The sequence below is a fragment of the Macrosteles quadrilineatus genome, unplaced genomic scaffold, assembly GCF_028750875.1.
Source record: "Macrosteles quadrilineatus isolate MER2022 unplaced genomic scaffold, UCM_ALF_1.0 Scaffold_8__2_contigs__length_117827958, whole genome shotgun sequence".
Taxonomy (NCBI): domain Eukaryota; kingdom Metazoa; phylum Arthropoda; class Insecta; order Hemiptera; family Cicadellidae; genus Macrosteles; species Macrosteles quadrilineatus.
This window is the reverse complement of record NW_026542601.1, coordinates 90,151,781-90,179,350: the sequence shown is the minus strand read 5'-3', so window position 1 is coordinate 90,179,350 and position 27,570 is coordinate 90,151,781. Positions and strand designations below refer to the sequence as shown.

The following is a 27,570-nucleotide window of genomic DNA, read 5'->3' as shown; positions in this document are numbered from 1 at the left end:
CCTATTTCCAAGCGTACACGGATTACGTGCATAATAAAACCACGCTGTTTTGTGTTGTTTGGTTGGAATCCTGATGTGCGGCAAAGTATAAACCGTGCGGCAAAGTATAAACCGTACGGCAAAGTATAAATATGCAGCAATTAGCAGCTTTCTGTACTATAAACAGTACAGGGAAGCCAACTTTGTCGGGTGACTGTAGGAAAAATAATGTTATTTAAATAGAAAATAAATCTGCAAATTTTAAAGGAATATTTTTGTATAAATCCAGCCACAGTGGAAATTCACTTAGTCTGTAGGTTTGCTGCGGTGGGGGTATTTTCTATATTACATAAAGAAAAACTATATTTATCTAAACAGTCTGCCAATTAAGGCAATTTTTCCTTAAGGCTCTTGGATAAAAAATTTTTTTCATCTATTTTGAAATCATGCTAATCAGTGCCATCAAACCTGAAAAGTGATGTTCATACTCAATTGTATGAGAGTTGTAAACACGACAGACTTTAGGACTGCAAGCAGATGATTTATCAGAACAGTTCGTTCTTGGATTGTACCAGCTCATCTTTTCTTTGCTCGATATGTTCTACGCACAGGCCTCTGAAAGTCATGTAGACAGGTCAATGAGGTTGCAAACGTCCTATAAAGAAAATTATTGGAATCACCATATTTTTATAGATTTAAGAATAATGTTAGATAATTATTACCAGACATTTTAAATAGAAGCTGATAATTATACCTATTTGAGAAAGGTAAACATTTAACCAGCTCTCTTGATTTATTTCTCAGAATTTTTATTCACTCAATTGTGTCTGTCCTGTAGGGAGACTCAGGAGATGTAGGTTATCCTGGATTGCCTGGACCTCCTGGGGACTCAGCTTTCAGTGGGCTTCAAGGAGACGTTGGCGAACCTGGTGAGTAAATACAAATGTCAATTATCATTATCATTATTAGATGGGGACACCACCTAGGTGTGTATTTAAACCCAAATATGAGTGAAGGACGAGTGTGGAATGCTGTGAGGTGATCTGTGTAACTTTGTTACTGACTAAGATCAGCTGTTTCATCAGTCAGGATCATTTGTTTAAAGCCCATTGCTCAGGGACAGCTGGGTCCATTTTTAAACCTCATGTTCAACCTTAGCAAGCTATCAGAGCTATCTTAAAACCAAACAACTTAACTTTGAAAAATCACATTTTAGGTGAGTGCATAGCGCTCGTCCAACAATCAGAAGGCCGTCTGTTCGATTCTGATAAAAGTCAGTAGAAGTTAGCTACAGTAGTTGACCATTTGGCTTTTGGGAAATGGTCCTGGGTAAAGATCCATGTGATATTATTCAGTTAGGTACAAAGCTGTCATCGCAACCATTCTACACTAACCTTTGCCCTAAAATATGCACCCTTGTGTGTTTATTTATTGATTTTATTTTACTCGGCAAAGTAGACAATAGTTTAAATCTAAGTTGTTCCATTTTTGCTCAGGTTACCCCGGACCAATAGGCTACCCAGGACAACCCGGAATGGATGGAATGCCAGGACTACCGGGAGATGATGGAGTTATCTATGCAGGAGCTACGGGAGTTAAAGGAATGAAGGGTGAACCCGGATACTACGGACTACCAGGACAGGATGGACTAAATGTAAAGCTGTAAAATATACATTACATGTTATCACTTATTGTGTACGTACTCTCTTGGTAATTTGTAAAACTTAGAGTGTCAGTGTAAAATGAGTTTTTATAGAAGTTATTCAACAGATCAACTGGTTGATGATTTCATTTCAATGAGGCATTGACTTTGTAAAAAGTTGTTATGCTAAGTAGGCCTAGCAATGATTGCAGTTTAGGACAAATATTTCTTAACCATATTACGTGAATGGATTTGATTTTAATCACGATTAATGAGCTAATGTAACTGATTATAACCTGTGACTTTAGGGAACTCGAGGAGATTTTGGACCCAAAGGACCTAAAGGGATCCCAGGAGATGACGGCTATGCTGGATTCCCCGGACAAAAAGGAAGAGCAGGACTACCAGGATTTAAGGGACTTCCAGGAGGAATAGGAAAACCAGGATTTAATGGATCGAAAGGGGGGCAAGGCATGGAAGGTGATCCAGGCGAAATGGGTTTTCCAGGTAACTTATTTTTTTACCCTAGGAATTTAATGACAAAACACTTTCTTCAGTAAATAAACTACAAATCAATAAAATATCTATCCATCTATCCGTCTTCTCCCTAAACATCCTTTTTATTGCCCATCCTACTTAACCAAACGCCCCCCCCCCCCCTCCTAAAGTTTGGTTTATTTCTAGAGTTCACTTTCAATGATCCAGTGGTGCTGACCAACTTTCTTAACGGTTTTAAATGTGAATTGTAATTTAATAACAGCTTATCTTTTAGTTTAATGTTTAACCACAGTCAGATACTGTAAGTAAACAAATATACCGTTATATACTGTATTATTTTAAAAGATGAGACTGAGTGCAAAAGGTGAATTAACTGTCTGTAAAGTAAATGGTGTTTTGCCCTTCAGGTCTGCCTGGAGATGTGGGCGACAGAGGTCCTCCGGGACTCACAGGTCCCAAGGGTCCCAAAGGATATGTTGGGGACCCTGGAGGTCCGAGATATTCAACAGCACCCAAGGGAGACTTAGGAGAACCAGGACTCAACGGACTTCAGGGGAAAAAAGGACCTCAGGGAGACTATGGCAATCAAGGATACATCGGGTTTAAGGTGATTGGTAGAATAGATAAAGATATCAACCAGTGCAACCGGCCTATGATCAATTTGCAAATAAATTTGAAGTGTAGGCTAATATGCGTTTTTTTAGAGGAAGAAACAGAAAAGGAATCAGTTAATTATAATTAAATAATTAAGAATACATAAGAGTATACACATTTGATCTTTAATGTTTCCCAACCTTTCATGATGAAAACTTCACACCCTTTGAAAGCAGCAAAATTTTTAAATGAACAACATGTGATCATATGATTATTTCAAACTTGTTCATTACTTGCTTCGTGGCAAAGTAATTCAATAACAAAACAGACACCTATTTTTGAAATGGTTGAGAGTTGATTCAATCGTCAACACTCAAGTTAACCAACAAAAGGATAAATAGTAAACAATAGTAAACAAAGACAATCACAATATGGCGTTGACTCAAATAGATCACTTTTAGCCGAGAGAGGAAGAAGAAAGTGCAGTCAACCGTAGTTTTGGTTGGATGACTAAACTGTCAATCGTTTGAAAACTATGAAACGATTTGAAAAAGAGTGACTCAACGATCAACTAATTCAAAAATAGGGCCCCTGTAAACAATTTCAACCCTAAACTTTTTTAAATCATTCACTATCATATTCACAATGTCAAGAACTTATTTTTTAAGTGGCACGTGGATTCTATTTCTTCAATCCAATTTAGTACTCCACCAAATTAAAATTGTGTTAGCCTAATATAGAATAGAATTTTCATAACATACACATTTCTAGAATGTTGTTGTAATGTTGTAATGATGATTATTGAGGACATTTCCAATTACGATTAATAAAAAACAACTTTTTACGACTAAGAAACAAAAACCCTAAAGCAATCATAATGAAAACGTTTGCATAAGGGGGACTGAGGTTGTGTCCGTCCAGCAAATAGGAAAAGCAATCATGACGGGGAATGGGAATGGCGTCCACTGGAAGACCTGATCAATCAACATGTAGGAGTGATGTACAAAGCCACATACAAAGTTTTTACTAAAATAGTTATCTGAGTATATTTTCTTCAATGAATTTCCAGGGAGTGTTTATATTACTTTACCACCTGAGGATGAGATTATAGGTTCCAGATCCCAAAACGTTCTACAAACTTGCTTTTTACTAATTGTCATAGTGAAAATGTCCATATAAACTTATCATAAAAAAAGTACTTCAAAATAAGGATTTCTAGTATTTATTTAAGAAACTAGATTGTTTTGTAAACTTCCGTCTGATATTCTAGGGTGACCGAGGTGACTTTGGGGAGCCTGGGCTTCCTGGCCCAAAAGGTTTCCCAGGTCGTGAGGGAGCTCCGGGAGATCAAGGACCTCCGGGAGGTAAGGAAACTTAATGTAGATGAGTAACACAAAATTATCTTAAACACATCTGACATAATACATACCAATTAGCTCAATCAGCTAATAAAGGGTGACATTTCAGGGATATTAAAATCCAGTACCGATACTTTGAAAATAGGTACAACTTACATCCACCATTTCAAAAGCCAATTCTGTTCTTGTCAAAGAATAAACTAACAAATATATTCTTTGCAGGTTTTTTTGTGAATATTTTGAAATATTGTTGTAAATACATGTTGTACAATGGGATATCTCAGTCAGAAAATGACATTTTCCGGGGCTCACTCAATATTTTAATTTGAAGCGAAGCCCAGGTCATTTAAGTTTTGCCTTGCATGGGAAAAAAGGAGCAAGCACCGTATCAGAAAAGCACTTTTTCACTACACTACAGTGAAATGACATGTTATCATTACATGTTAATCACTTGCAAAAATTCATCATTACATTGTTTACCATTACCACTTAAAAGAATGTTTACAATGCAAAAGTAATGTTTACTTTTTTTATTTTGCCAATGTAAACAAATATACGTTATTGTTTCATCAACTGTCAATTTGCAACAACCAAAACTGTACAATCAATGTACATTATAACCTTAAAATGAAGACTTAACCTGAAAATGCCCTCAGTTTTGTAATGCTCCTAACCGTGATAAAGAAATATATTCAATGTCTGTTTAATTAAGAAAATAATTAATCATTGTAGTCTAGTGAAAAGTATCGATCATAACACGGGTGGAAGTGGATCATTACATATTATCAACCATATTTAAATAGGTTGATAAATCTCACACTTCAAACATGGTATCAAATATTTCATTAGGTAGTGACTTTCTACTCTTGTTATGAATTATACTAATTGGACCAGGTTGTGAACAAATCATTTTATCAATTTTAAATTAGGTTATTTTTAAATTAGGCTGGCCGGTATGACGGTTCCACACACAAACGTTGCCAGTGCTCGATTTGTAAAAAATGGGTGCTGAAACTGTTACCTAATTAAGGTGATTAGTACCTATTTATGCTGACCTAGTTATATACTTCACAGTTCTACTATATAATTTGTCCATTACTTAAACTGTCCTTCATGTAATATAACCAAACACACTTTTCCAATGGGGCTTGCTTACCATAATTTTTTCTTGGTAAAAATCAGCAAGTGTTATGACACTTAAGTAATTGAGTAAAAGACTCTAAGAGAGACAAATGAAATTTTGTTTCAGCTTACCCCCCTCCGTCCGGAATTATTTTACGAGGAGAGCCTGGAGAGCCAGGGATAGACGGGATACCAGGGCGTCCCGGATGGTCGGGACAGAAAGGGGCTCCTGGGGAGTATGGCAGGGATGGACCAGATGGAATACCAGGACCTAAGGGATACAGTCCTAGAGGACCAAAGGGTTTCAGAGGAGAACCAGGTGAAGTACATCTTGATAATTGATTATAGTAAGTCTTCAAACTCTGTGCAAGAGAGCCTGTTGTGTTATGCTGAGTTATAGCATGAATAAAATAATTAAATATAGACTGACAGCAGTGCTGCGGTTAGCATATATTCTGGGGTTCACAGCTCCGTCAAGTAGTTTTGGCGCACACCACTACAGCGTTAAGCAGTAGCGAGCATTGCCATAACAACTTGGTAGTCGGAGCCAGTGTTGCCAACTTCTCGGGAATTCCCTGGGATCCGGGGAGTTGAAGTTTGTTTTGTTATTTTTCGAGTTTATAAAATTCAGAGATTAAAAAAAATGTCTTTTTTGTTAAAATTACGTGATTGAAGAAATTTTGTGCTTTACCCATATTGAACAGTGTATCTGATACGTTGGTAGCAGTTCGTTTGCAAGGGTGGTAATGCTGCTAGCAGATGGCGAGTCGACGGCGGCAGCGAATCGACTAACACTGAGCACACTATAACGGCACATTGGGGAACCTTCCTTTGTCAGTCTATTTTTAACTCTTTTGACTATGGTTATAGGTACATAGATAGAAACAAATCGACTTTTAAAAATACAGTGTACCTGTTGGAAATGTTTAACTTAGTCTCCTATGGATTATTTTTGAACAACACTTTGGGAAAACCATGTTATTAGTTTTCAATTTACATATGTCTGAATAATGATATAATTGTGTTTTTATTAGAAATATAATAAACAAAATGTAACTTTTAAAACTGGTTTAATTAATTTTACAAGAAATCTTTTTAATTTCAGAGTTTGGTTACAGTACCATTAGAATTAAAAATACGGACAAAGTTGACCTGTTTATGTAAAAAAGGGACCCATGGTAAATTTAAACCACCTCTAACTGAAAAAGTTATAGTACATGAAGAGATATTTTTTGACTGAATTTGTTGTGCAGGATACACAATCCCAGGAACTCCAGGATTGATGGGTGCTCCGGGGCTGGATGGACTTCCAGGATTACCCGGAAATAAGGGGTTACAGGGAGAACCAGGATACTCACTGACAAGGTAATTCAATTTATACTCTAATTTTTCTGGTAGATTGAAATGTAGGTTCATTGTGGATAGTAGCCTCCGGATTGCCAAATAATATTAAAAAGGTTTAAATACCTGCTATAAAGCAATCCATTTAATTGCAGTTGCAAAAAACTTTAAGTAAGTAAATCAGCAAGTAAATCAATCCAGCAAGAAAAGCAAGGTTCGAATATAATCTTCATGCGTAAAAAATCTATAAATCTTATGACAAAAACAATATTACAGTCACCTTCAGAATAGAAAACAAACTTGGCTCATTGTTAAAGGAGCGCAGTCCTTCATTGACGCAACCTTTGGACAGATCTGGCGTATATAAGATCAATTGTACCGAGTGTACTAAATTTTACATCGGCCAGACAATGTACAACACATTGTCACGCATATTGTCACATCGGCACGCTCCTTTACAAAACGTTTCAAGGAACATCTCCCAAAAGTGTCAACAGTACACCAGACATCATCTTTTGCAGAACATTTAATTTCCCAAGGCCACAATTATACCAGCATTAGTAACAACATGAATATTTTACATTTCTCTAGAGACAGATTTAAATTAAACACCTTAGAAGAGTTTGAGATATATAAGGCAGTAACATCCGACCACGAAAATGTGCTAAATGACCAACTAACGTTTTCGTCCAATTTTATATATGACACTGCCATAAGGATACTGGAGAGTGGAGGTGTGTTAGACAGGACTAGGACGTAACCTGAGGTGATAAGATAACGGACGTACACTACTGCAATGTCCACCCGCAGTCTGGACTTAAACTCCGCCGGGTTAGCGTCGTCTGTTGTCGTAACTGATCAGTAAATGTTTTGTGTCTTGTGTAAACGTTTATTTATTTTTACGTGTTAAATATGACGCTCTTCATGTGAAGAAAGAAGAAGTCCTTGTGCCGCCTGAAGGTGACTCCACATAGGAGTCGAAACTAGTTGCAACTGAAATTAAATGGATTGCTTGATAGCAGGTATTTAAACCTTTTTAATGAAATGTAGGGGTTGGTTAAAGGCGGGTCTCAGTTAAATGCATTTTGGTACCTTGCTTTAGGAGTAGCTCAACCATGTTCTATTTCTCTAAAAGAATTGCTACAGCTGGTCTATATGGATAGGACACCTGCCTTGGTATTTGAAGATCAATGCTAAAAGTTTCTATTTCATAATAGTTTTAGTTGGTATTTTCAACTCTTTATTTTTTTTTAATAGATCTATGAATATTATGATAGCGATCTTTCAATGGATGACAGTATCGATATTGATTTTACTTCATTATAAACTAAACCATTCCAATATTCATCACTGTATAGATCCGTGCCACTCTCACCTGATCAAATATTAGCTCACCCTGTCTGCTGCAACATCCAGGGTGGGGGAAGTGTGCACATTTTTTTATTCAGTCTATAGGTTACTTTACTGACTTCAACTAAACTTTCGTTTGGACCATTCAAATAAAATCTTCCTTCAAAACAGAAACTATTACTTGTGGTAGTCAGGAACTACAAAATGTCTCAGCACCTTTAGCTGCATGCGTACTAGTTTTGACCATTGATACAACCAGACATTCCATCCCCATGTTAAAGTTGTTAATGTTAAACCATCCCCTGTTTTTATAACAAAATTAACACATTTTAAAAATCAAAACTAAAACAAGAAATTAAAGTGAAAAATATTAATCATAATATGTTTCAGTCCAAAGGGTATTCCTGGAGATGAAGGCCTGACAGGATTAATCGGAGATTATGGACCGAAGGGAGACAAGGGTGACGCTGGATTACCCGGACGCCCAGGTTCTCCGGGAGTAGACGGATTCCGAGGACCTCCGGGTCTGGATGGAAACCCGGGTACACCTGGATTCCCAGGCCTCAAGGTCATTAACTATCCTGGTTTCACCAAAACCATCTCAATTATATATTGAATCCTCAATTAATCTATAAGAAAGCTAATTAAGCATCGCAAACATTTAAGAAAACTGTAAGCCTCACACCTATCAACCGGTTGAATGAAAGGTCTCAATGTGAAACTTCCCCGAAAAATATCAGTTTTTTGATAAACTCTCTCTCCAAGGGCACGAAACCGAACCTCGATTAAAGGGCTTTATATATTCACATTTTAAATATTGAAGATGCATCAGCTGTTAGATTTGTTCTTATTTATAGTTTTTGTTTGTTTACTTTTTTCTTGGGTTATGGATGTTTGCATTACGATAAAGTTATTAGTTTTGATTCTGACAAACAGGTTAATGCAAATTGCAAATACATGGTTTTTCATTAAATAAGCTTAATATTAATATTGATTGAGCTCTGTCTGTATGATCCTTGGTAAGTGTGTAAGCCTAAATCTACTGTTTTTTTACAGTATATTTAGAGACCACATTATTCTCTAAAGTATTCATACTTGCCCCGTTGCGAAGCACTAGCAGAACAACTAATAAACTATTACAAGTAATTTATTGTTAAATTACTTTATTAATTTAATTTATTGATAAATAATGTAATTTATTGAGTTTAACCCTTTGAGCTCCAACTTCTAATAGTAATAAACCTAGTATGCAAGACTAACATAACCAAACTTCTACTTACAACTATCCATTAAAGTGTAACTCAACAAAAATGGCTTGGATCTATATAGGCGAATGACATGTGCCACAAAGTTAGAATCAAGTTTAAAACTAATACACTTGGATTTCATTAGTGATGTTGAATTTAGTAGACCAATTAGTAGGTGTAATAAATGACTAATTGGTATTATATTACCTGTCATTGGTACCAAATTGCAACATTCAACATGCTACACGTTTGGCAAGCTGCCAATTTCAACCACTATACAGTCCAGGAATAAACGTGACATCCGCTTGGATAGCTATGTTGATGCTACACGACACATACATTTAACACGCAACATATAAATAAATACTTTTTGTTAGATAGGTCTATGACGGGTACGCAACATTGCTGTTACACAATCGGGAACAGACATTTGCACAGACAAGAGAAGATTGCATTGAAGAGAATACATGAGTTATCTACCTAGTTTTTCAAAAAGTTACTCTGTTTAAAAATATATGTAGGCTAGGTAAAAGATGCCACATCAGTACTTAATTTTATATTCAGAAGTTAAAGAGTAATTGATGTGTTATTTTTACAACAGGGCCATAAAGGAGACCAAGGCGAGACTCCGTACTATTTTGAGGACGCATTGAGAGGATATCCTGGAGACAAAGGAGATGATGGAATACCAGGTAATTGAATAATACCAGCTCCTTGGTGTGATTCGTGGTCTGTTAGGGCAAAACACACCTGTTCAGGCCGGCTTTTAAAAACGGGGAGACTGGGCATATGCCCACTGCCCAGGACCACCAGCGGTTTGGGGGCGACCGCTGGGTGTCCCCCAACCACCGCCCGCCCGCACTAGGGAAAAAGGGAGCGCTGCTTTTGGGTTTGCCCAGGGCTCCACTGACTTTTAACGTGGCCCTGCACCTTTTTACATGCCCCAGTATATTAGTAAAATCTGATTTGCATTATTTGCATAAACTACAATTGATTACAAACCAAAAAGTCATACAAGCGATTGGAATGAGGTTGGACGATTGATCAAAATGTTTACAACCATCAGATTGAAAGGCTGCATGACTGGTGTGTATATGTATAGGTATGTACAGCTGCTGACACATAGCCTAAATCAGTGTTGTCACTCAACAGTTTACTGTATTCTGCAGTACATGACCGATTCTTACACATTTTAAAACAAACTCATAGTCATGTCCCGGAGTTTGATTTTTTTGGGGCAAATAAAAAAAACTACTCTGATCACAATAAAAATGATCTTGCTATACAACTGAAGTGGAAATGTTTTTAAAGTAAAAAGAGAAGTAAGTCTAAAAGCAAATCCTTTGGTAATTTATTCTTGCTAACAGAGAATAAAATATGATAATAGTACTTCCTTCAATGACCATAACAGGTACTGGCATTTGCAATTGCTAGGAAGGTTTCAGGGAAAATATTGTAGTGCAAAACATTGTTTAAAACTTCTCAATATAGTGTCTAGTATTACGGAATATTTAATTAAAATTTCAAATTACATTTAAATAAATAAAAGACAGCTTTCATTTATTACTATATTGTTTGAAGAAGCAAAAAATATGTAATTAATTTGAAAACCTCTAATGCCCAAATCAAATAATTTACCAGGATACCCAGGACCTCCTGGACAACAAGGACTGCCAGGTCTGAACGGACTTAAAGGAGTTCGAGGGGACATAGGATTCCCAGGACCTCAGGGCTTCTCGGGTTTCCCAGGAAAGAAGGGAGAGAGAGGTTTCCCAGGAAATCCTGGGCTTAGCGGTTTACCTGGAGAGTTGGGTAAATAATTTTTCTAGCTAAGGTTTAATATAAGTTAAATTGTTGTGTGTTGTAAATGGGCATTTTAAAATCATATCAGCATTAACATATTTCATCTCCATAGCAAAGGCTCTCTCAGGAAATGAGCGGGTATTATTTCAAATGTAACTTATCAACTTATTGGTTGTAATCGGTGAGTCATCGGTGGTCGGTGAAGTAAACCCTATAAAATCTATAATCTGCCGGTGAAATTATGGGTCTGTTCATACTAAACATCTTGGTTGTAACTGTATAACATGTATTTAGCTTGCTTACTATATTTTTTTGTTTAAGGGTAATCTACAGCTTGGTTAATCCACTCGTAGATATTCGGAAGTCTACTGGAATTTTACTTTAGGAGCATGCCGTGTTGTTTCTTATCTAGCAAACTACATTAAATACAATAACTACTCTATTTATTATGGCAATTATTATAGTTTACTTAATCAATTAATAGTCTATTGTTTGAAAATGGAACAAACAACTGTTGATTACCAATCCACGTTAACAACATTAATGTTGTAAATAAAAATTCAAATGAAATAAGTAGTGTGTACTAAATGGTACAGCAATATATTCCAGTTGGTACCAGCAATTTATTTATTGATACAGCAGACAACTCTTAATTCAATTTATGATAATCTATTGGTTACATTCCGCAGGTAGGGCAGGAGAGCCGGGTATTCCAGCAAAACAACGCAAGGAACCTCCTAATAGAGGCTTCTTCTTCACCTTCCACTCTCAGTCCGATCTTATCCCGGAGTGTCCTACGGGAACCAAGATGATGTGGGGAGGTTACTCCTTGCTGCACTTCATGGGCAATGCTCACGCCCACGGACAAGACCTAGGTAAACTCACTGTTTCACTAGTCACAAGTTTTCAAGAGTTTTGTTTTTATAATTGAGAAGTATTCAGAAAGTCACCTGAGTGTTGAAAGTTCATTCTGAGAGAGTTCAGTATCCTTTGAATGGTTCAAAACTCCTGTCCTTGGCCGTTGGGCTCTCCATAAATGGTCCTGACTAAACAAAAATCAGTCTGGTCTTTTTCTTTTAAATAAAAAAGCTACAAAAGACATTTCACTTCATCCTACAATAATCTTTCAATCCATTCTGATTACAAAACATTGTGCTACCATCTCAACAATATGATATAAGAATTTTTACTGGGATAACAGGATTATCTATGAGATAAGAGTCCATTCACCAGAGACACAAAACAATTGCATACTAAAAAGTTGGATATTTCACGATAACTGACAGAATGTTCAACTATCATTAACCATACAAATGTAAGATAATTTCTTGCTCCAAAGATGGATTGCTGCAAACTTTCATCAGTTTGAGAAAATATGCATAATTTATTAATTATTGTTTTGATTCAACATTTTGCTAATTCATTGTCATGCATCGGTTTTCTCATAACCTTCCCTTTTTACCTTGCAAGTGTCCGACTAGTAACATGACCTCTTGCTCTCAGGTGCTCCGGGCAGTTGTCTGCTAAAGTTCTCTACAATGCCATTCCTGTTCTGTAACCTTAACGAGGTATGTGACTACGCGAGTCGCAGCGACTACAGCTACTGGCTCTCCACTGAGGAGCCTATGCCTATGATGATGATGCCAATACCTTCTGCTGAGATGACTAGATATATCTCTAGGTTAGTGCAACCGTATACACCAGTTAAAAGACTTATTATTACTTTTTATAACAAATACCAATTTTTAAGAGCCACAAAAAATAGACAGAATTAGTAAAGCACAACTGTTATATGCTAGCACTCTTATTTGACTTATCCCTTTTTGTAAACAACAACTTCCTGGTCTACAATGTGTAACGGGTCAAATTTGTAATGGGGGGAGGGGGGGTAAAATCAGACCGTACTGTAACCAGGTTAAACTATTAAAGACCTCAGTTTACCTGGTGTTGGCAGAGAGAAGTATTTATTTTATTAGTTGATAAAATATTGTTAGACACAGAACATCCTTTATTAAATTAACAGCTAGACATCGGCTGCTGGCTGGTATATGACAACTAGAACTAACTAGTCTTGTTCCTTAGAACTTCGTCAAGTCATTGTATGCAACCACATCATCAATGTATTAATACATCGTGGTATGTCAAAATATCCTTTAAAATACTGCCAAAACCAAAATAGTCAAAACTAGTCATTTAAATGATTAAAATGGAAAAGTTTTACCAAAAAGTTTCAAGCTTGATGTTAAAGAAGAATTCACAAAGTATACAAAGTTAAAAAACTCGACCCATTAAACATTTTAAATGATGAGACTTCTTTTCAGTCAAATATTATAATTGATAGATATATTGACAAGCTACAAATCATAGAAGTATAAAATAGAAGAACAAAACAAACTGAAATACAGGTGGCACTGGTGAGAAGAAGACACCTAATGATTCAGTCAGTTTTATTTAGCCAGTGACAGTGATAAGACAGTGCTGGCCAGCCTTTACAGTTTTAACCAGTTTTATCACTTTTTATGCCATTTTAATCATTTAATCAACATGACTAGTTGAACTATGGTGGTTTTGACAGTATTTTAAAGAATCTTTTGACATACCACAATGTTGTTCATGTTGTTCAAAGGTTTATTGCAGACATTTTCCATCACGATTGTAAAAAACAATACACAACGTCGGGATCTGGAATCTGATCTCATCCTCAGGTTAAAAAACTTAACGAACACATTACAACTAACAATACACAAACGCTCAACCTAAGTTGGAATACACTACAGAAGGTAGCAGTCAAAAATATGCACTGTATAGCAGTCAAGTCATGATACAACATGCAAATAATAACCAATCACGAAACACTATAATCTATAAAAGGTGTAACGTAAAAAGCTCACACAATGGAACACTAATAGCACCGTTCGCAATGACTCCACCAATGAGACTGATGCAATATGGCCGACCAATCGGAAACACGGAGACAACAGAAATGGCTTCCGGTCCCTGGAAAAGTAAAACCAACAAAATGGCGGAGTGATGTACGATGTCGCAAGTTGGGTGTTAATTCTGTTTATTCCTATCACGAGTTTTACTACGAGTTAAGATAACGTGCAAATTTTGAGGAGAACTCGTTATTTCCCTATTTATTGAACAATTAAGTTCCCTATCCTTTAGTTCCTTGTTCAAAATGGGTAGCCAAAGTGGCCTGATTTCAACCGATGACTGACTGATTGGTTGAGTACCACAATGTATTAATACATTGATGATGTGGTTCCATACAATGACCTGACGAAACTAGTAATATACCAGCAACTGTGGTTGGATAAGGTAAAGGTAATCCTTTTATTTTATCAAAATCATGGTTTTCCAAGTTTAGAGCAAAAGTGTGTAGAAAATTGTAATTACAATTGTAAGCCCGTTTCAGATGTGCCGTGTGTGAGGCTCCTACCAGGGTGATTGCGGTCCACAGTCAGTCCATGTCCATTCCCCCTTGTCCTGCCGGATGGGAGGAATTGTGGATTGGATACAGCTTCATTATGGTAAGCATCTATGGATCAACAAACTGGTTTGAAATTTCTATAGCGTTTTATATTAAACATACAAACATTTTTGTAAAGATGTGTGGCAATATTTTTATTCGAAAACTGGTTCATATAAGTAAAATTAAAAATAGAAAAATAATTTTATTTTATTTGTTCTATTAATGGTATTGAAAATACAACGTTCAAAAATACAAACACATTCTTGTGTCAGGAGGGACTTTTTTCTGTTTAGGTTTGTTGTCATCTAAAAGTAAGCCTTTAAAATCTAGGTTCTTGTGTTCTTTGTGAAATCATTAACCTGTTATATACTACATTATAACCTATGTTTTGCAGCACACAGACGCAGGCGCTGAAGGCGGAGGACAGTCTCTTGTCAGCCCTGGCTCATGTCTAAAGGACTTCCGACCAACACCGTTCATCGAATGTCACGGCACCGGCCGATGCAACTACTTCACCACAGCCTACTCTTACTGGCTAGCAACCATAGAGGAGAGGTGAGACCGAATAGAATCTCTAGTGGTTACAACAATTCATATTTAGTCTGTTCAGTTATTTTTTTTATTATGTTTTAACACATGAAGCTAAAAAACCAAAGATCATGAACATTAAAATTTGGTTTCTTTGATCTGTTTGTATTGTATGAGACTTTTTCAGCCGACAACAAAATTTGAACTAATGTAAAAATGAATAAAAGAAAAGTAAAAGTAAAATATGAATGATTGGTAATACAAAAGGACGATAAATAACTCAACCGCGACTGGATTTATTCCAAATTAAATTAAATAAACATGCTCAAGTGTATGAAAGAAACAGTCAGGTAAACATCTGAACCTGTTAGTTTAATCACTTCACTCAGAAAGTGACATACTTTGTGTATATATTTTAAACAGAACATAAATGCATAATAGTATAGGATGGAGTGGATGCACTGTGTGGTTTCATTACTAAGATCAACTGTTTCATTAGCCAGGATCATTTATTATAAGCACAATGATCAAGGACAGCTGGGTCCAGTTTCAAACCATCAAGATTGACTTTTCTAAGGATAAAGCTTGCGATCTTATTGTTAGATCTTCTCGTTGTTCTTGGTCAATAATAAAATACCTTTCACGTTAAAACTAACACTCCCACCGCAGCTAAATTGTGAAAAACCTATTTTTACCCCATAAAGACCCCCATACAACCCCGTTCCCATGGTCCAGACATGCTGGATTGCAAACTCGTTTGAATAAACGTAGGTTAACAGTGTTAACATGTTTGTACCAAAATTCATTAAATTCGCATAGCTTTTACTCGAGTTGTTGCGCTAACGGACACACACACCATATATATGAATTTGAACAGATGGTGTTTTTGACCTCTGAGGACATTGAACGAAAAAGTAAATTAGTCCTAGATCTTACCATGAGAGCTACAGTAACAGCTTATTCCCTACATGGGAAATTTGCTAAAAGACAGTGATTCATGATTTAACTTGTTTCAGGGATATGTTCCGCAAGCCCCGACAACAGACGTTGAAGGGTAACACGCTGCAGTCTCGTATCAGCAGATGTTCTGTATGTCTACGCCAGAGACAGAGTAAGAAAGCTCCAAGTAGACTACAGAGTTGGAACACCAGAACCAACACCAAATACTGGCCTCGGCCTCGGCCCAACTACTAGTCATTGTACCAACCCGACAAACGCTAAACTGTGTGATAGCTGAGTGAAACCTCCTCGTGACAGTCGTGAAAGCTCAAGCACCCTGGGACGGTTCATATTTTGACTGTCATCACTAACAATTTGATTTAGCTTACAATCATATTTTTACATTGTTCTGAGTTATTTGGTTTGAAATTTGTAACTAAACGTAGAGAGATCAAATGTCTATAATGTATGGAAATTTTTTTAGTTCCCACCAAGTCAAATTTCCCTCATATGTAGAATTATTTTGGTATGTAAATCAATGTAACTAGATTTGATTTTCATGTAGTAATTATAAAGTTATAACGTCTTAGGGCTTGTTTGAATAAATTTTGAATATTTTGTAATGATTAACTATAAGACATTTAAATGTAATTTTGTTAGCTGATTTAGTGTTTTTATTGCTTGGAGGAGTCTTTACTAGGTCTATATTTATAATAATTGTTATTGAGTGTTAGTGTTTTACGAGTAATATTAACAGTGTATAAAGTGTCATATTTATAAGTTAATTACCATATAAAGTTACTGAGAATGTCTATTGTATTGTAAATAAAATGTATTAAAACAAATTAAAATTGTAACTTAAGCTTAGTGGTCGTAGACAGTCTAAGAGAAACACTGCCACTGTAATATAGGATAAAGGACCAATGTTTTATAAATAAACGTAGAAAGACTTTGTCATAGTAAAGTATATAACCTTTATTCATAACATATATGACTTAATAACACATACATATATGACACTTAAATTACAATAAAATATCTCATCTAAAAAAGTAAATTTGTAAATTCGATCTACAAAGTGATCTTAAAATAATAAATAATAAAACAGTTCTGAATAACTAAAATCAATAAGATGATGATGATGACGATGATCATTTATCGGTTGTCTTCTATGTAGTGATTATACAAGGGTAACGACATATTCTGTACATCTACTTTACAAAAGGCAGGACATATGAGCATGGAGTGGTTGAGTCCATTGCACTAGATGTATATCACAAATTCATTAGTAGCGTGGTCCGAGATGGTTTCATTTTGCAAACCCTGGTTTAAGTTCGATTGTGTCATCAAACTGCATGTGGTTGTCAATGATCTGGAATAGCTCTGGGGGTTGGGGGATTCTACCGGTCTCTAGTTTTGACCACACTGGCATGTCTGCAACATACAACATGTATATTGTATAAACTGTATATCAGATTCACTTAACTCAAAATGAAAGCCAATGGTGCTAGGTCGGTAAGTTAGATTAGACATGCAGATTGTTGGAAAGAATATGATAAAGTCGTTGAATGTGTTTTCCATTAAAACCACCATTTCTATTTTGAAACCATCATCGAAAATAAAATTGAAAACCTTACAATATAAAAACACCACTACAAAATGTCCATTCAGCCATAGTTGTCTGTTCGTACTGTGACTAAGACATGAGGAATAGCAGAGAATAATTTTAGTGGTGCAATTTTTAGTAGTAGTACCGGTAAAAGTCATGTAGAATCTAATATGAAAATCTCGCTGTTGTTTAATTTTTGGTCAATTCAAAACTTAAAATTGATTTCTAAAATTGTTTACACCAAAGTTGCAGAAAATTTATGATCATCTCTCACAATCTCAGCAAATTTGAAGTCATCTCCTTAGATCAAGAGGTTCTCCTTCCTAAATCACTAATTTATTTGAATCAGGTGTGAAAAACAAAAATAATGGTTCCTAAATGTTCACAATTTTACTAGGGCAGGTAAAAAAGCTCCCTTAACTAAATTTCTATTATAGATTGACTCCCAAATTTTGAATCTTGAGTCTAGCTTGTTCGATCAACATCACTTAAGTGAATGGGTTTGCTAACCAATGATTACTTACCGTTTAGCGAGATTTCAAAAGCTCCGGTGGACACCAAGTGACCCTCTAGTGCATTGGAGAGGAAGAAGATCATGAGACAAGCGTAGAGTTTGTTCTCCACACACCACACCCACCACGAGGGAGGGGCCTCTTGGCCAAAGTATCGGAACAAGTTTATGCCCGACAGGATACAAACTATCACCAGTAACTTGCCCAGGCCCTGCACAGTGCACAGGAAGAATCAACAAACTTCCATAGATATGTAAAATGAGAAATTATTTATTAAGTCATTAAACACAACAATTAATAAGCCTAGTTAACGAAAAAAAATGTAAATGGTTGAACTCTTTTATAAATGAAGAAACAATAATAAAGGGAGAAAAAATTGCTGAACTATACAACCTCATAAAAACCCACCACTCTAAAGAAGGTAGGAACATTACAGAAAACGGCTTAGACAAAAACATACCCACCAACTCAATATTAAATGACAAGGCAAAGCAAAACCACCCAAACAGTGGGCCTACTAAAAACGAATCAGAAGTACTGATACTAGGAGACTCCATTGTTCGAAACATTAAACATTACACGGAACACACACCAGATATTCAAACACACTGTATGCCGGGAGCCAGGATACAAACACTGAGCAAGCACCTATCATCACTCCAAACCCTACCACATACAGTAGTAGTTCATATAGGCACAAACAATCTCATCCACTCAAAAACTCCAAATGATGTCATGAGACCATTATGGTACACCTTAGAATCAGCAAAAAAAAAAATTCAAAGATACAATATGGATAATAAATGGAATTCTCCACAGAAGAGATATATCGACACAATATGTGAGAGAAGTAAACGAGGCACTAAGATTCATGTGCGACAACCTACACCTAGTTTTTAGAGACCCTAACGAAGAAGTGACAACCCGAGGAATCGATAAAGACGGACTACACCTAAACCCTCTAGGCGACTTCCAACTGGCAAATTTCATCCTAAAGGACCTTGGCCACACAGCACCCAAAACACTACATGTGGATCATAACAATCCCCCACCAAAGGAAGAAATCGACATAAACATGCAAACTCCTAGAACATCGAACGACTCTTTATCTCCTTCAAAAAACCTCCAAAAAAACTCACTAGGCCCAATGCAAACCCAGGAAGAAAAAGCATAACCTACAACCATAACAAAAACAAGAATACCGGAAAATTCACTGAACAAAAACTCAAAATTTTTCACCTCAACATACAACGCGGCCTACAGAATAAAATTGACCAATTGAAATTACATCTTGAAGAAATAAATCCACACATACTTATGATAACTGAACATGGCCACAACAAGGAAACTTTGGAACAGATCTACATGGCAGGATACAAACTACAAGCACACTTTTCAAGAGAATCCCACAAATGGGGAGGAGCCTCAATCTACACTCGAGAAAATCTAGATTCGAAAATACTTACCATCAATACAGCAGACTACACAGAAGAACTAGTATGCGAATTAGCGGCAATTGAACTCAAAATTGCCTCTAAAAAAATCATAACCATCTGCGCGCATCGACCAACATCAGGGAAACCACAAGAATTCCTAAACCATCTAGACAACTTTTTACACTCCATCTCAACAAAAAATAAACAAATCATACTACTAGGAGACCTAAACATCAACACACTTGAGAACTCTGAGGCGCTAAAAAATCTCAAAAGCATACTACACCAACACAACTTAAAACTGGAAGATCTACCCCCAACAAGAAAAGCAATAAACATAGAAACGAGTATTGACTGTTGTATAACAAACTATCTAGGACCTCAAACAAAAGTAATAGATAATATAATATCAGACCACCACGGAATAGAATGCATCATTAAAACGAAAATTAAAACCCAACGCCCGAAAAAAACAACCTCTAGAAATCTATCAACTGAAAATATGGACCTAATAAAACTACAATTAAAAAAAGAAAGCTGGCATGAAATATACACTGAAACAAACATTGAAGAAAAACTAAACAAATTTATCGGAATACTTCAATACCATCTGGACGTTATAAGCCCACTACAAACTAAAACTATCGTCCAAAAAAATACACAGCCCTTCCTCATGACAAAAGAACTACAGGAACTAAAAAAAAACACACTAAAGGCTAAAAACAACTTTCTAGCCACTGGAGGCCTCAAAGATAAAAATGACTACACGATACTGAAGAAAAAATATGATCAACAAGTACGTGACGCAAAAAAAAAACAAAATACAGAAACAAATAACAGAAGCAACCAATCCTACAAAGGAAATATGGAAGATTATAAACGAAGAAAGAAGAAAAAAGGTCCCAGAAGACACCAATATAACATTGAACATCAACGGGAAACAGGAAAATAAACCCCAAATCATAGCTGAAGCTTTCAACACCTATTTTTTATCAATAGGCCAACAAGATGAAGGAACTCAGATACCCATACAACATCATCTACCAACTCAAGACAACAGCATCAAACTAACTAAATTTGAAACAATTTCTGAAAAAACCCTTTTACAAATAATAAAAACCACAAAACACAACAACACAGCAGGAGCGGATGGAATACCAGGCAAACTTCTTCTGCACTGTAAGGACCAACTCCTGAAACCCCTTCTAAACATCATTAACACATCAATACTAACAGATACAGTACCAACAAAGCTGAAAACATCTCTAGTCTACCCTAAATTCAAAAAATCCAATAAACAGAACATCGAAAACTACCGACCAATTGCGATACTGCCAACCATATCAAAGTACCTTGAGAAGGCAATACATGGACAAATTATGGATTACTTAACTTTACACAACAAACTCCACATACACCAACATGGATTCAGAAACAACAGATCAATAAATTCAGCCATAGCAGACCTACTAAACATAATCACTGAAAATTGGGAAAAAAAACAACAAGTCTCAGCTGTATTTCTAGATCTACGGAAGGCGTTTGATTGCCTAAACTGGGACACCCTTCTAAACAAACTTCAAGAAATAGGAATTACAAATAAAGCACAAAAATGGATGAAAAGCTACCTATCGGAAAGAAACCAAATCGTTGAAATCAAATCAAATCAACAAAATAACGACAGAAAATTTAGATCAAAACAAAAACACATGAAGAATGGGGTGCCGCAAGGGTCAGTCCTTGGCCCTCTACTTTTCTTGATATATATCAATACAATACCAACAAAATTGCCAGCATACTCCGAATGCATTATGTTTGCAGACGACACCACCCTGATAATACCAGGACAAAACCGCAATGAAGTTGAAGAAAGAATAAAATCAACCATGAAAACAATAGAAGAAGAACTTAATACCATCAGCTTAAAAGTCAACCACTCAAAAACATTTCAAATCAATTTCACAGCCAAAACCACTCAACCCCAAGAACCGCAGGAAGGAAACATTATTGCAACAGTTAACCATACTAAATTTTTAGGACTCCAACTAGATAGCACACTAACTTTCAATAAGCACTCAGAATTCTTAATCAACAAACTATCCTCAGCCTTCTATGCAATAAAACGAATAAAAACCATAGCAGGGAAAAATCCAGCACTAATAGCATACCACTCACTCATGGCATCCCACATCAAATTCGGCCTAATAGCCTGGGGAAGTGCACCCCAAACATACATTGAACCAATCTTAATACTACAAAAAAAAGCTTTAAGAATAATAAATGATCTTCCATACAACACACCCTGCCGACAGCACTTCAGAGAAGACAAAATATTAACAGTTCTATCCATGTACATCTGTGACACCATTCAATATTCCATACAAGAGAACAATAAGACAAGAGCAGAAATTCATCAACACAACACAAGGAAGAAAGAAGATATAGACCTCCCTTACAAAAGACTAAAGAAGGCACAGGACCAACCCTTGTATACTGGCACAAAATTCTATAACCACCTTCCCCAAAACATCAAATCCCTAAAACCTAACAAAACCAAATTCAAGCAAACCCTAACAAATCATCTCACACAAAATCCATGCTACACCAAACAAGAATTTTACACCATCAACAAAAACAGATAGACTCACACATACACCAAAACAAGAACCCAGGTCAAACTTTGACCAACAATAAACTTCCTAGGGCCTTGCCCAAAGAAGAAGACGTACCCCCTGTCTTAAGGAGAGTGGCGGTGAAGAAGAAGGTAAAGGTAAAGGTAAAGGTAATGCAAAATTACCACAAGACCGATAAAGTTTTAAATTGTCTGTTTATAAATCACTCAAGTAGGGGTTTAAGGGGGTCAGTTAATGAACATATAACAAGGATGAGAGCCTGTTTTATCCTTGCATTAGTTTTGTGTTAACTTAATGGGAGGTTGCACTGTTTTGATAAGAATTATAAGTACCATAAGATACTAATTTTAATCAAAACCAGTTTTTTTCAAAGTCCTATTTTTTATATTTTAAATACAAAGTACCAAAGTAGTGTAGTAGGGGTAGAATGGGAAAATAACATTAGTTAATATAACTTTTAAACCGTAATTTATATACCAATGTGAGTTACACAATTTTGTTCCAAATTAGTACCTACATACCAAATTTAATCCAAATCAGACAATACGTATTAAAAAAATTCTAGGGATACTATTAAAATAGGTACCTTTTTAGTCTTTTACAAAAAAGAAAAAAAAACATTAGTGACAATGTACTTTGATAAACCGTTACTCAACAGCAACTAACTGTTGTAATCCCCTTGTTTAGGTAGGCCTATAGACTGAATAGCTTAGATTATAATGTATTTGAACAGGTGGGAAACACACTCAGAACTTGAATAAGGATACAAAATATTTGTAGGTAGGCCTACACAATACAAATTGAGAAAATTATTCATGTGACAACCATAATTCTTTGAAGCTGCAAGTATTGTTATAAAAGATGACGAAAAACTTTCAAATAGAAGTCGTAAGCAATGAATTTGAGCTGAGATATTATAATTTTATTGCTTACTGTACATAGGTTACTTTATTTACTAAGTGAATGGATTCTTTCATGCAAGAAGACATTTCAATCTTATTTTGTGCAAAAGTGCAAAGGTATAGTTTAAATTATATTCAATTAAGAAGGGTCACATTATTTCACACTGACTGTACTGCAGGAAGAAAACTTATCTCAAAAAGCCCTCTTCAAGTATTTCTTTAAGAAGATTATTTAGCTATTACTTAACAAGATGGGGAGGGATCAAAACCTTGAAAGGAAATGCTAAGCAAATACTACAGCCATTGATCAATACAATCTTCTTAAATCTTCACTAGAGTTAAAGAACCCAGGCTACATATCGAGATGAAAACTACTTTCGATCCTTTAAGCAGGAAATATTCATCCTGGCTAAATTGCATTTAAATAAAACTATAGCCTAATATTTAACATACCACAAATTTTGCAACGAACATGCTGTACCCAGGAGGTTCATAATTGCCTCCTTCGATGCTGATTTCTGGATATTTCTTGTGTAGGATAGCAGAATACTCATCAAATGCTTTCCTGTACCCACAGGAGTAGCTGTAACAAAAAAACTAGGATTAGCAAAATACAAGCTAGTCCATACCATGGGGGTTGGTACAATGTTCAAAATTCACGTAGTGATTCCTTGGGTCAAAATAAAGAGAAAATCAAGAGTAGGCCTAAAACTTTTCCAAAATCGTTTCGTTAACCAGATCTAGGCTATCCATCTTTTTTTATTATAAAACATTTTCATCTTTTGATTGTTCCGACCGATCTTTATGAAGCTGGGAATGTTGATTATCCAAAATACAAGCTAGTCTATACAATGGGGGTTGATTATCCAAGAGCCAGTCATCAGAAAATTAGTTCCAAACCTTTGATTTTTTTTATTTTACTCGATAACGTAAACTACTTAGTGCCTATTTTGTACCATGAGAGCAGTAAAGGATAACGATGTTCCTCTAGTAACCAAAGAATAGATCAAATTCTATTCCTCTAGCAATAGAAGCAGATCACATAACGTCAGACTACCCTCTACACTTTTTTTAAAATGTTCAAAACACAACAATTTGGCACTTTTCAAGACAATGTTAATGTTACTCCTCTCTTTATGGGTGCTATTTAAACAACTTAAATTATTTTCTGGATAGGCCTGGTTATTAATTGATTTCAGAAGACATCTACAAAGGTTGCGTAGAAATTGCTGATCGAGAATCAAGAATCAAGATTTTATTCCATTAGACATGTACATGCATTAGGATACGTTAATAAAGTTGAATATATGCTGCAAAAACACAAGTCAAAGATAAATTACAGTACATAACAAATAAGGCATAGACAAAAAAATCAAATAGATACAAAGGTCATTTAGATGTCACAGTCAAGACTACGGTATACTTACAGAAAAAATAGATAACAAGATATAATTTAGTGAAAAAAAAGAAATACTTAGAACAAGGCAGTGACTAGATTAGACTAGACTAGACAGTGTACAGTCAGCCACAGAAGAATGCTTCTGTAGCTTCGATAGCTTCACAATCATGGGAGATAAGCACAACTGACTTTAAAGTTAGGTAGCCTAGTTTTTATTTTATTTCATACAGGTTGTTCAAAAAGAGTAGGGACAAAATGCATGTAGTGATTACTTGGGTCAAAATAAAGAGAAAATCAACAGTAAAACATTTCCAAAATCGCTTCGTTAACCAGCCTATCCACCTTTTTTTATTACAAAACATTTTCATCTTTTGATTGTTCTGACCGATCTTTATGAAGCTTGGTATGTATGTTAAGGGGAGACTGAACCTTTTATGTCTTAAAAAATAAATTTTTGTTTTTCGTCTAAAATTAATCTCCATTTCTTCCTGATTAAGAAAATATATAATACTTAGAATATTAGAAAGCTTCTTGTGATAACAATAAATAAACAAAGCTAACTCTACCGAGGTTTCGGCCACACTATTCTTATGGCTTTGAGTGTGTGCTGCAAAGCTTTAAGTGTGTTTTTCCGAAAGTTAGTTTTTTTATCTTTAGGTACACATAGTTCAAAATCTGTAATACATAGAGACTTAAAATTTGCATGCATTAGTCTGGGTACTTGTTGAGTATTAAACCAATCATATATTGATTAGTTATAAATTTTCATTTAAAAAATAATTTATTTTTATTTTTAGAATAGCCTATCGCATAAAAATTTGTATTTTTTAAATTATTGAAAATAATTTTTATATTGATAGGCTATATTTCTTTAAAAAGTGGTTTAACGTAATGATATGGATGTGATAATTAAGTGTGCAAAAAATCTGTATGATAGGTTTAGTAGTTTACGTGCTATATGTACTTGAACTTGTAGAGAATATCCATTTAAAAAGCACTGAACCAGAAAAGGTACAGTCTCCCCTTGGTAGAAGTGACCCATGTGAAATAAAAGAAACTATCTTGGTCCAATTAAAAATTTCGAAATGGCGGCCATTTAAAATTTTTAAACTTAAATTATAAAAAAATGGCTGATTTTATGAAAAAAAAGTAAAGTAAGTTAGGTAGGTATCCGGTACCGGTACACATTTATTTAGCATTTTTGATTCCCTATAAAATGGCACCAAGTTCAAAAAGGTTGAATAAAAAATAACTTAACTCAAATATCATGATTATTAGTTGTAAAACATGGATATCTATGTGGTTAACGAAACGATTTACTTGACTAGCAGCTTAGTTATAGGCTACACGTGCTTCGCGAAGGGAATAAGTTCCCGTAACAATCAGTTTCATATAATCAAAGGCATAGATTTAGAATAAATAATAATCTATGATAGTTTTAGATTAAATACCTACAAAAATTAATCCTAACTTACTACGTAGCTGTATAAAATATATTTAATTTTTTTTATCAAATCTGTCTGAAATTGTGAAATAAGTTTAAGCATTATGGCATTTCACATTGGAATGTCAATGCAAAGGTTAACATTATGAATTTTATTGTGATTCCATGGAGACAAATTAATGTTTACTTTTGAAAACCTCCCCTCAAAACTTAGGACATCCAAGGGGCGTGGCCCGAGAAGAACTCAGAGATGTGAATAGGCCTTGACATTCCTAGATATGTGGACCATCTCGGTGCTTAATTTCGGCTGTATTGGTTTAGTATTTTAGTTGTGACAGCTGCCCAGACAGACACCACCTCAATTTTACTACTTAGGCCTACTATAATCAGACTAAGTTACTACTTTTGATAATCTTAAGCTTATAATCAAATGTTTTCATTAAGTAGACTAAGTAAGTTAACTTATAAGTCAATTAAGTACCGGTAGGTAAGTTAAGTTATACATAAAAAAATGAAAACCTCAGTTAAGTTAAGTAACTTAAACCAAAGTAACCAAACCATATGATTGACTGGTAATAATAGGCTACTTAAAATACTACATCCAATCAATAACACGTGCTTATTAGATCAATTAAGTAGGCTTGATATGAAAAATTCCACGATAACGATCTTAAATCTCAGCAGTGGAGTTGTAAGTTCGAGTAGACTTCCGTTGTTGTCAAAAACAACCAAATGAAAATATCGATGGATATATCGATTATTCGATTGTTTCATTCAATATATTGCTTGGTTAGTTAGGTTAACCTAAACCTAAAAAACTAACCAAATGATGGGTATATCAAAATAAATAATCAATATATCGATCGATATTTTCATTCAGTTGTTTTTGACAACAGATATGGAAGTGTACCGGTACTCGTAAGTTCTGCCAGTCGTCTAACAACTTATTACACCCCAATTGGGCTGCCACTTTACTTTAGGCCCTACACTTATTCGAATGAAACAGTCGATTAATCGATATATCAATCGATATTTTCATTTGATTGAGTGTAGGACCTACGGTTAAGTGCAGCCCCCAATTGTAAAAACTGGTTAGCCTACTGTACGTTTACACAAAATGGGAACTCCTGACCTATGTTACAATCATTCCCTACACGTCTGATTTTTAAAACATTGACTTCCTGACTGCCTAGGCCTAAGTATCTAACCAAACTTAAATAGGCCTATTTTAGTTGATTTTTCTTGATAGGTATATCATTTAAGAATGGAAACTAATATTGTAAGAAACTGGATGATATAGGGTAAGGAGACTCAATTTTAGTTAGGCTAAAATATGACAAATTAAAAATAATATCCTTGGTTGGTTACAAATAATGTGATAAAAGATAGCAAGGAAATTACTGTACATCAACGTAAACAGTCTTACCAGTAATAAAATTTCAGCGTGGGTCCTATTTTAGAAGATAACCCGACTTTGGTAACAGGAATTTCTTTTTCAGCACTAGTTTCTACAAAAATTTCTTTTATAGAATAAATCAAAAATATTGAGAAAATAATGCCACAGAACATTCTTCCACTATCCATTTTGAAGACTGAATAACTGACTTATAAGAAGTTATAACATAACACAATGACAGACAATACAAACACAAAACTCACTGAACGAATTCGTCTGTCTGTCAGTCTGTCACCCAATCCGATCCTATCTAAAACAGAGTGAGAGTAGTGTCTTTGACAAGCGTCGGAGTGGAGTGACGTC

At 35.3% G+C, this 27,570-nt stretch overlaps 2 protein-coding genes across 2 annotated transcripts in view; one reads left to right on the top strand and one right to left on the bottom strand.

Annotated features, from left to right (window-relative positions):
* Window positions 1–16,828, top strand: part of LOC128999832 (collagen alpha-1(IV) chain-like) — a 106,655-nt gene extending 89,827 nt beyond the window's left edge. Inside the window, exons 21-35 of the mRNA XM_054426534.1 lie at window positions 818–908; window positions 1,476–1,633; window positions 1,930–2,128; window positions 2,527–2,726; window positions 3,984–4,077; window positions 5,321–5,512; window positions 6,447–6,558; window positions 8,275–8,452; window positions 9,733–9,823; window positions 10,773–10,943; window positions 11,624–11,809; window positions 12,438–12,615; window positions 14,353–14,467; window positions 14,804–14,964; window positions 15,954–16,828. Coding sequence (XP_054282509.1) covers window positions 818–908; window positions 1,476–1,633; window positions 1,930–2,128; window positions 2,527–2,726; window positions 3,984–4,077; window positions 5,321–5,512; window positions 6,447–6,558; window positions 8,275–8,452; window positions 9,733–9,823; window positions 10,773–10,943; window positions 11,624–11,809; window positions 12,438–12,615; window positions 14,353–14,467; window positions 14,804–14,964; window positions 15,954–16,131 — 2,304 coding nt within the window. The 3' untranslated portion in view covers window positions 16,132–16,828. The remainder of the gene's footprint in view (window positions 1–817; window positions 909–1,475; window positions 1,634–1,929; window positions 2,129–2,526; window positions 2,727–3,983; window positions 4,078–5,320; window positions 5,513–6,446; window positions 6,559–8,274; window positions 8,453–9,732; window positions 9,824–10,772; window positions 10,944–11,623; window positions 11,810–12,437; window positions 12,616–14,352; window positions 14,468–14,803; window positions 14,965–15,953) is intronic.
* On the bottom strand, window positions 16,827–27,432 carry LOC128999833 (thioredoxin reductase-like selenoprotein T homolog CG3887). The gene is made up of 4 exons (XM_054426535.1): window positions 27,238–27,432; window positions 23,422–23,551; window positions 18,010–18,208; window positions 16,827–17,310 (listed from the first exon to the last, which is right to left on the bottom strand). Exons 1-4 carry the CDS (start codon window positions 27,393–27,395, stop codon window positions 17,186–17,188), a joined length of 612 nt encoding a protein of 203 aa, XP_054282510.1. The 5' UTR covers window positions 27,396–27,432; the 3' UTR covers window positions 16,827–17,185.
* Window positions 27,433–27,570: the final 138 nt, after the last annotated feature.

Excerpts from the sequence above, each read along its gene's own strand:
- LOC128999833 (XM_054426535.1), bottom strand. The coding sequence starts at position 27,395 with ATGGATAGTGGAAGAATGTTCTGTGGCATTATTTTCTCAATATTTTTG. Across the intron at positions 18,209-23,421 it reads TGTTCGTTGCAAAATTTGTG|GGCCTGGGCAAGTTACTGGT; the intron begins GTATGTTAAATA and ends TGCACTGTGCAG. Across the intron at positions 17,311-18,009 it reads TTTTGAAATCTCGCTAAACG|ACATGCCAGTGTGGTCAAAA; the intron begins GTAAGTAATCAT and ends TGTATGTTGCAG.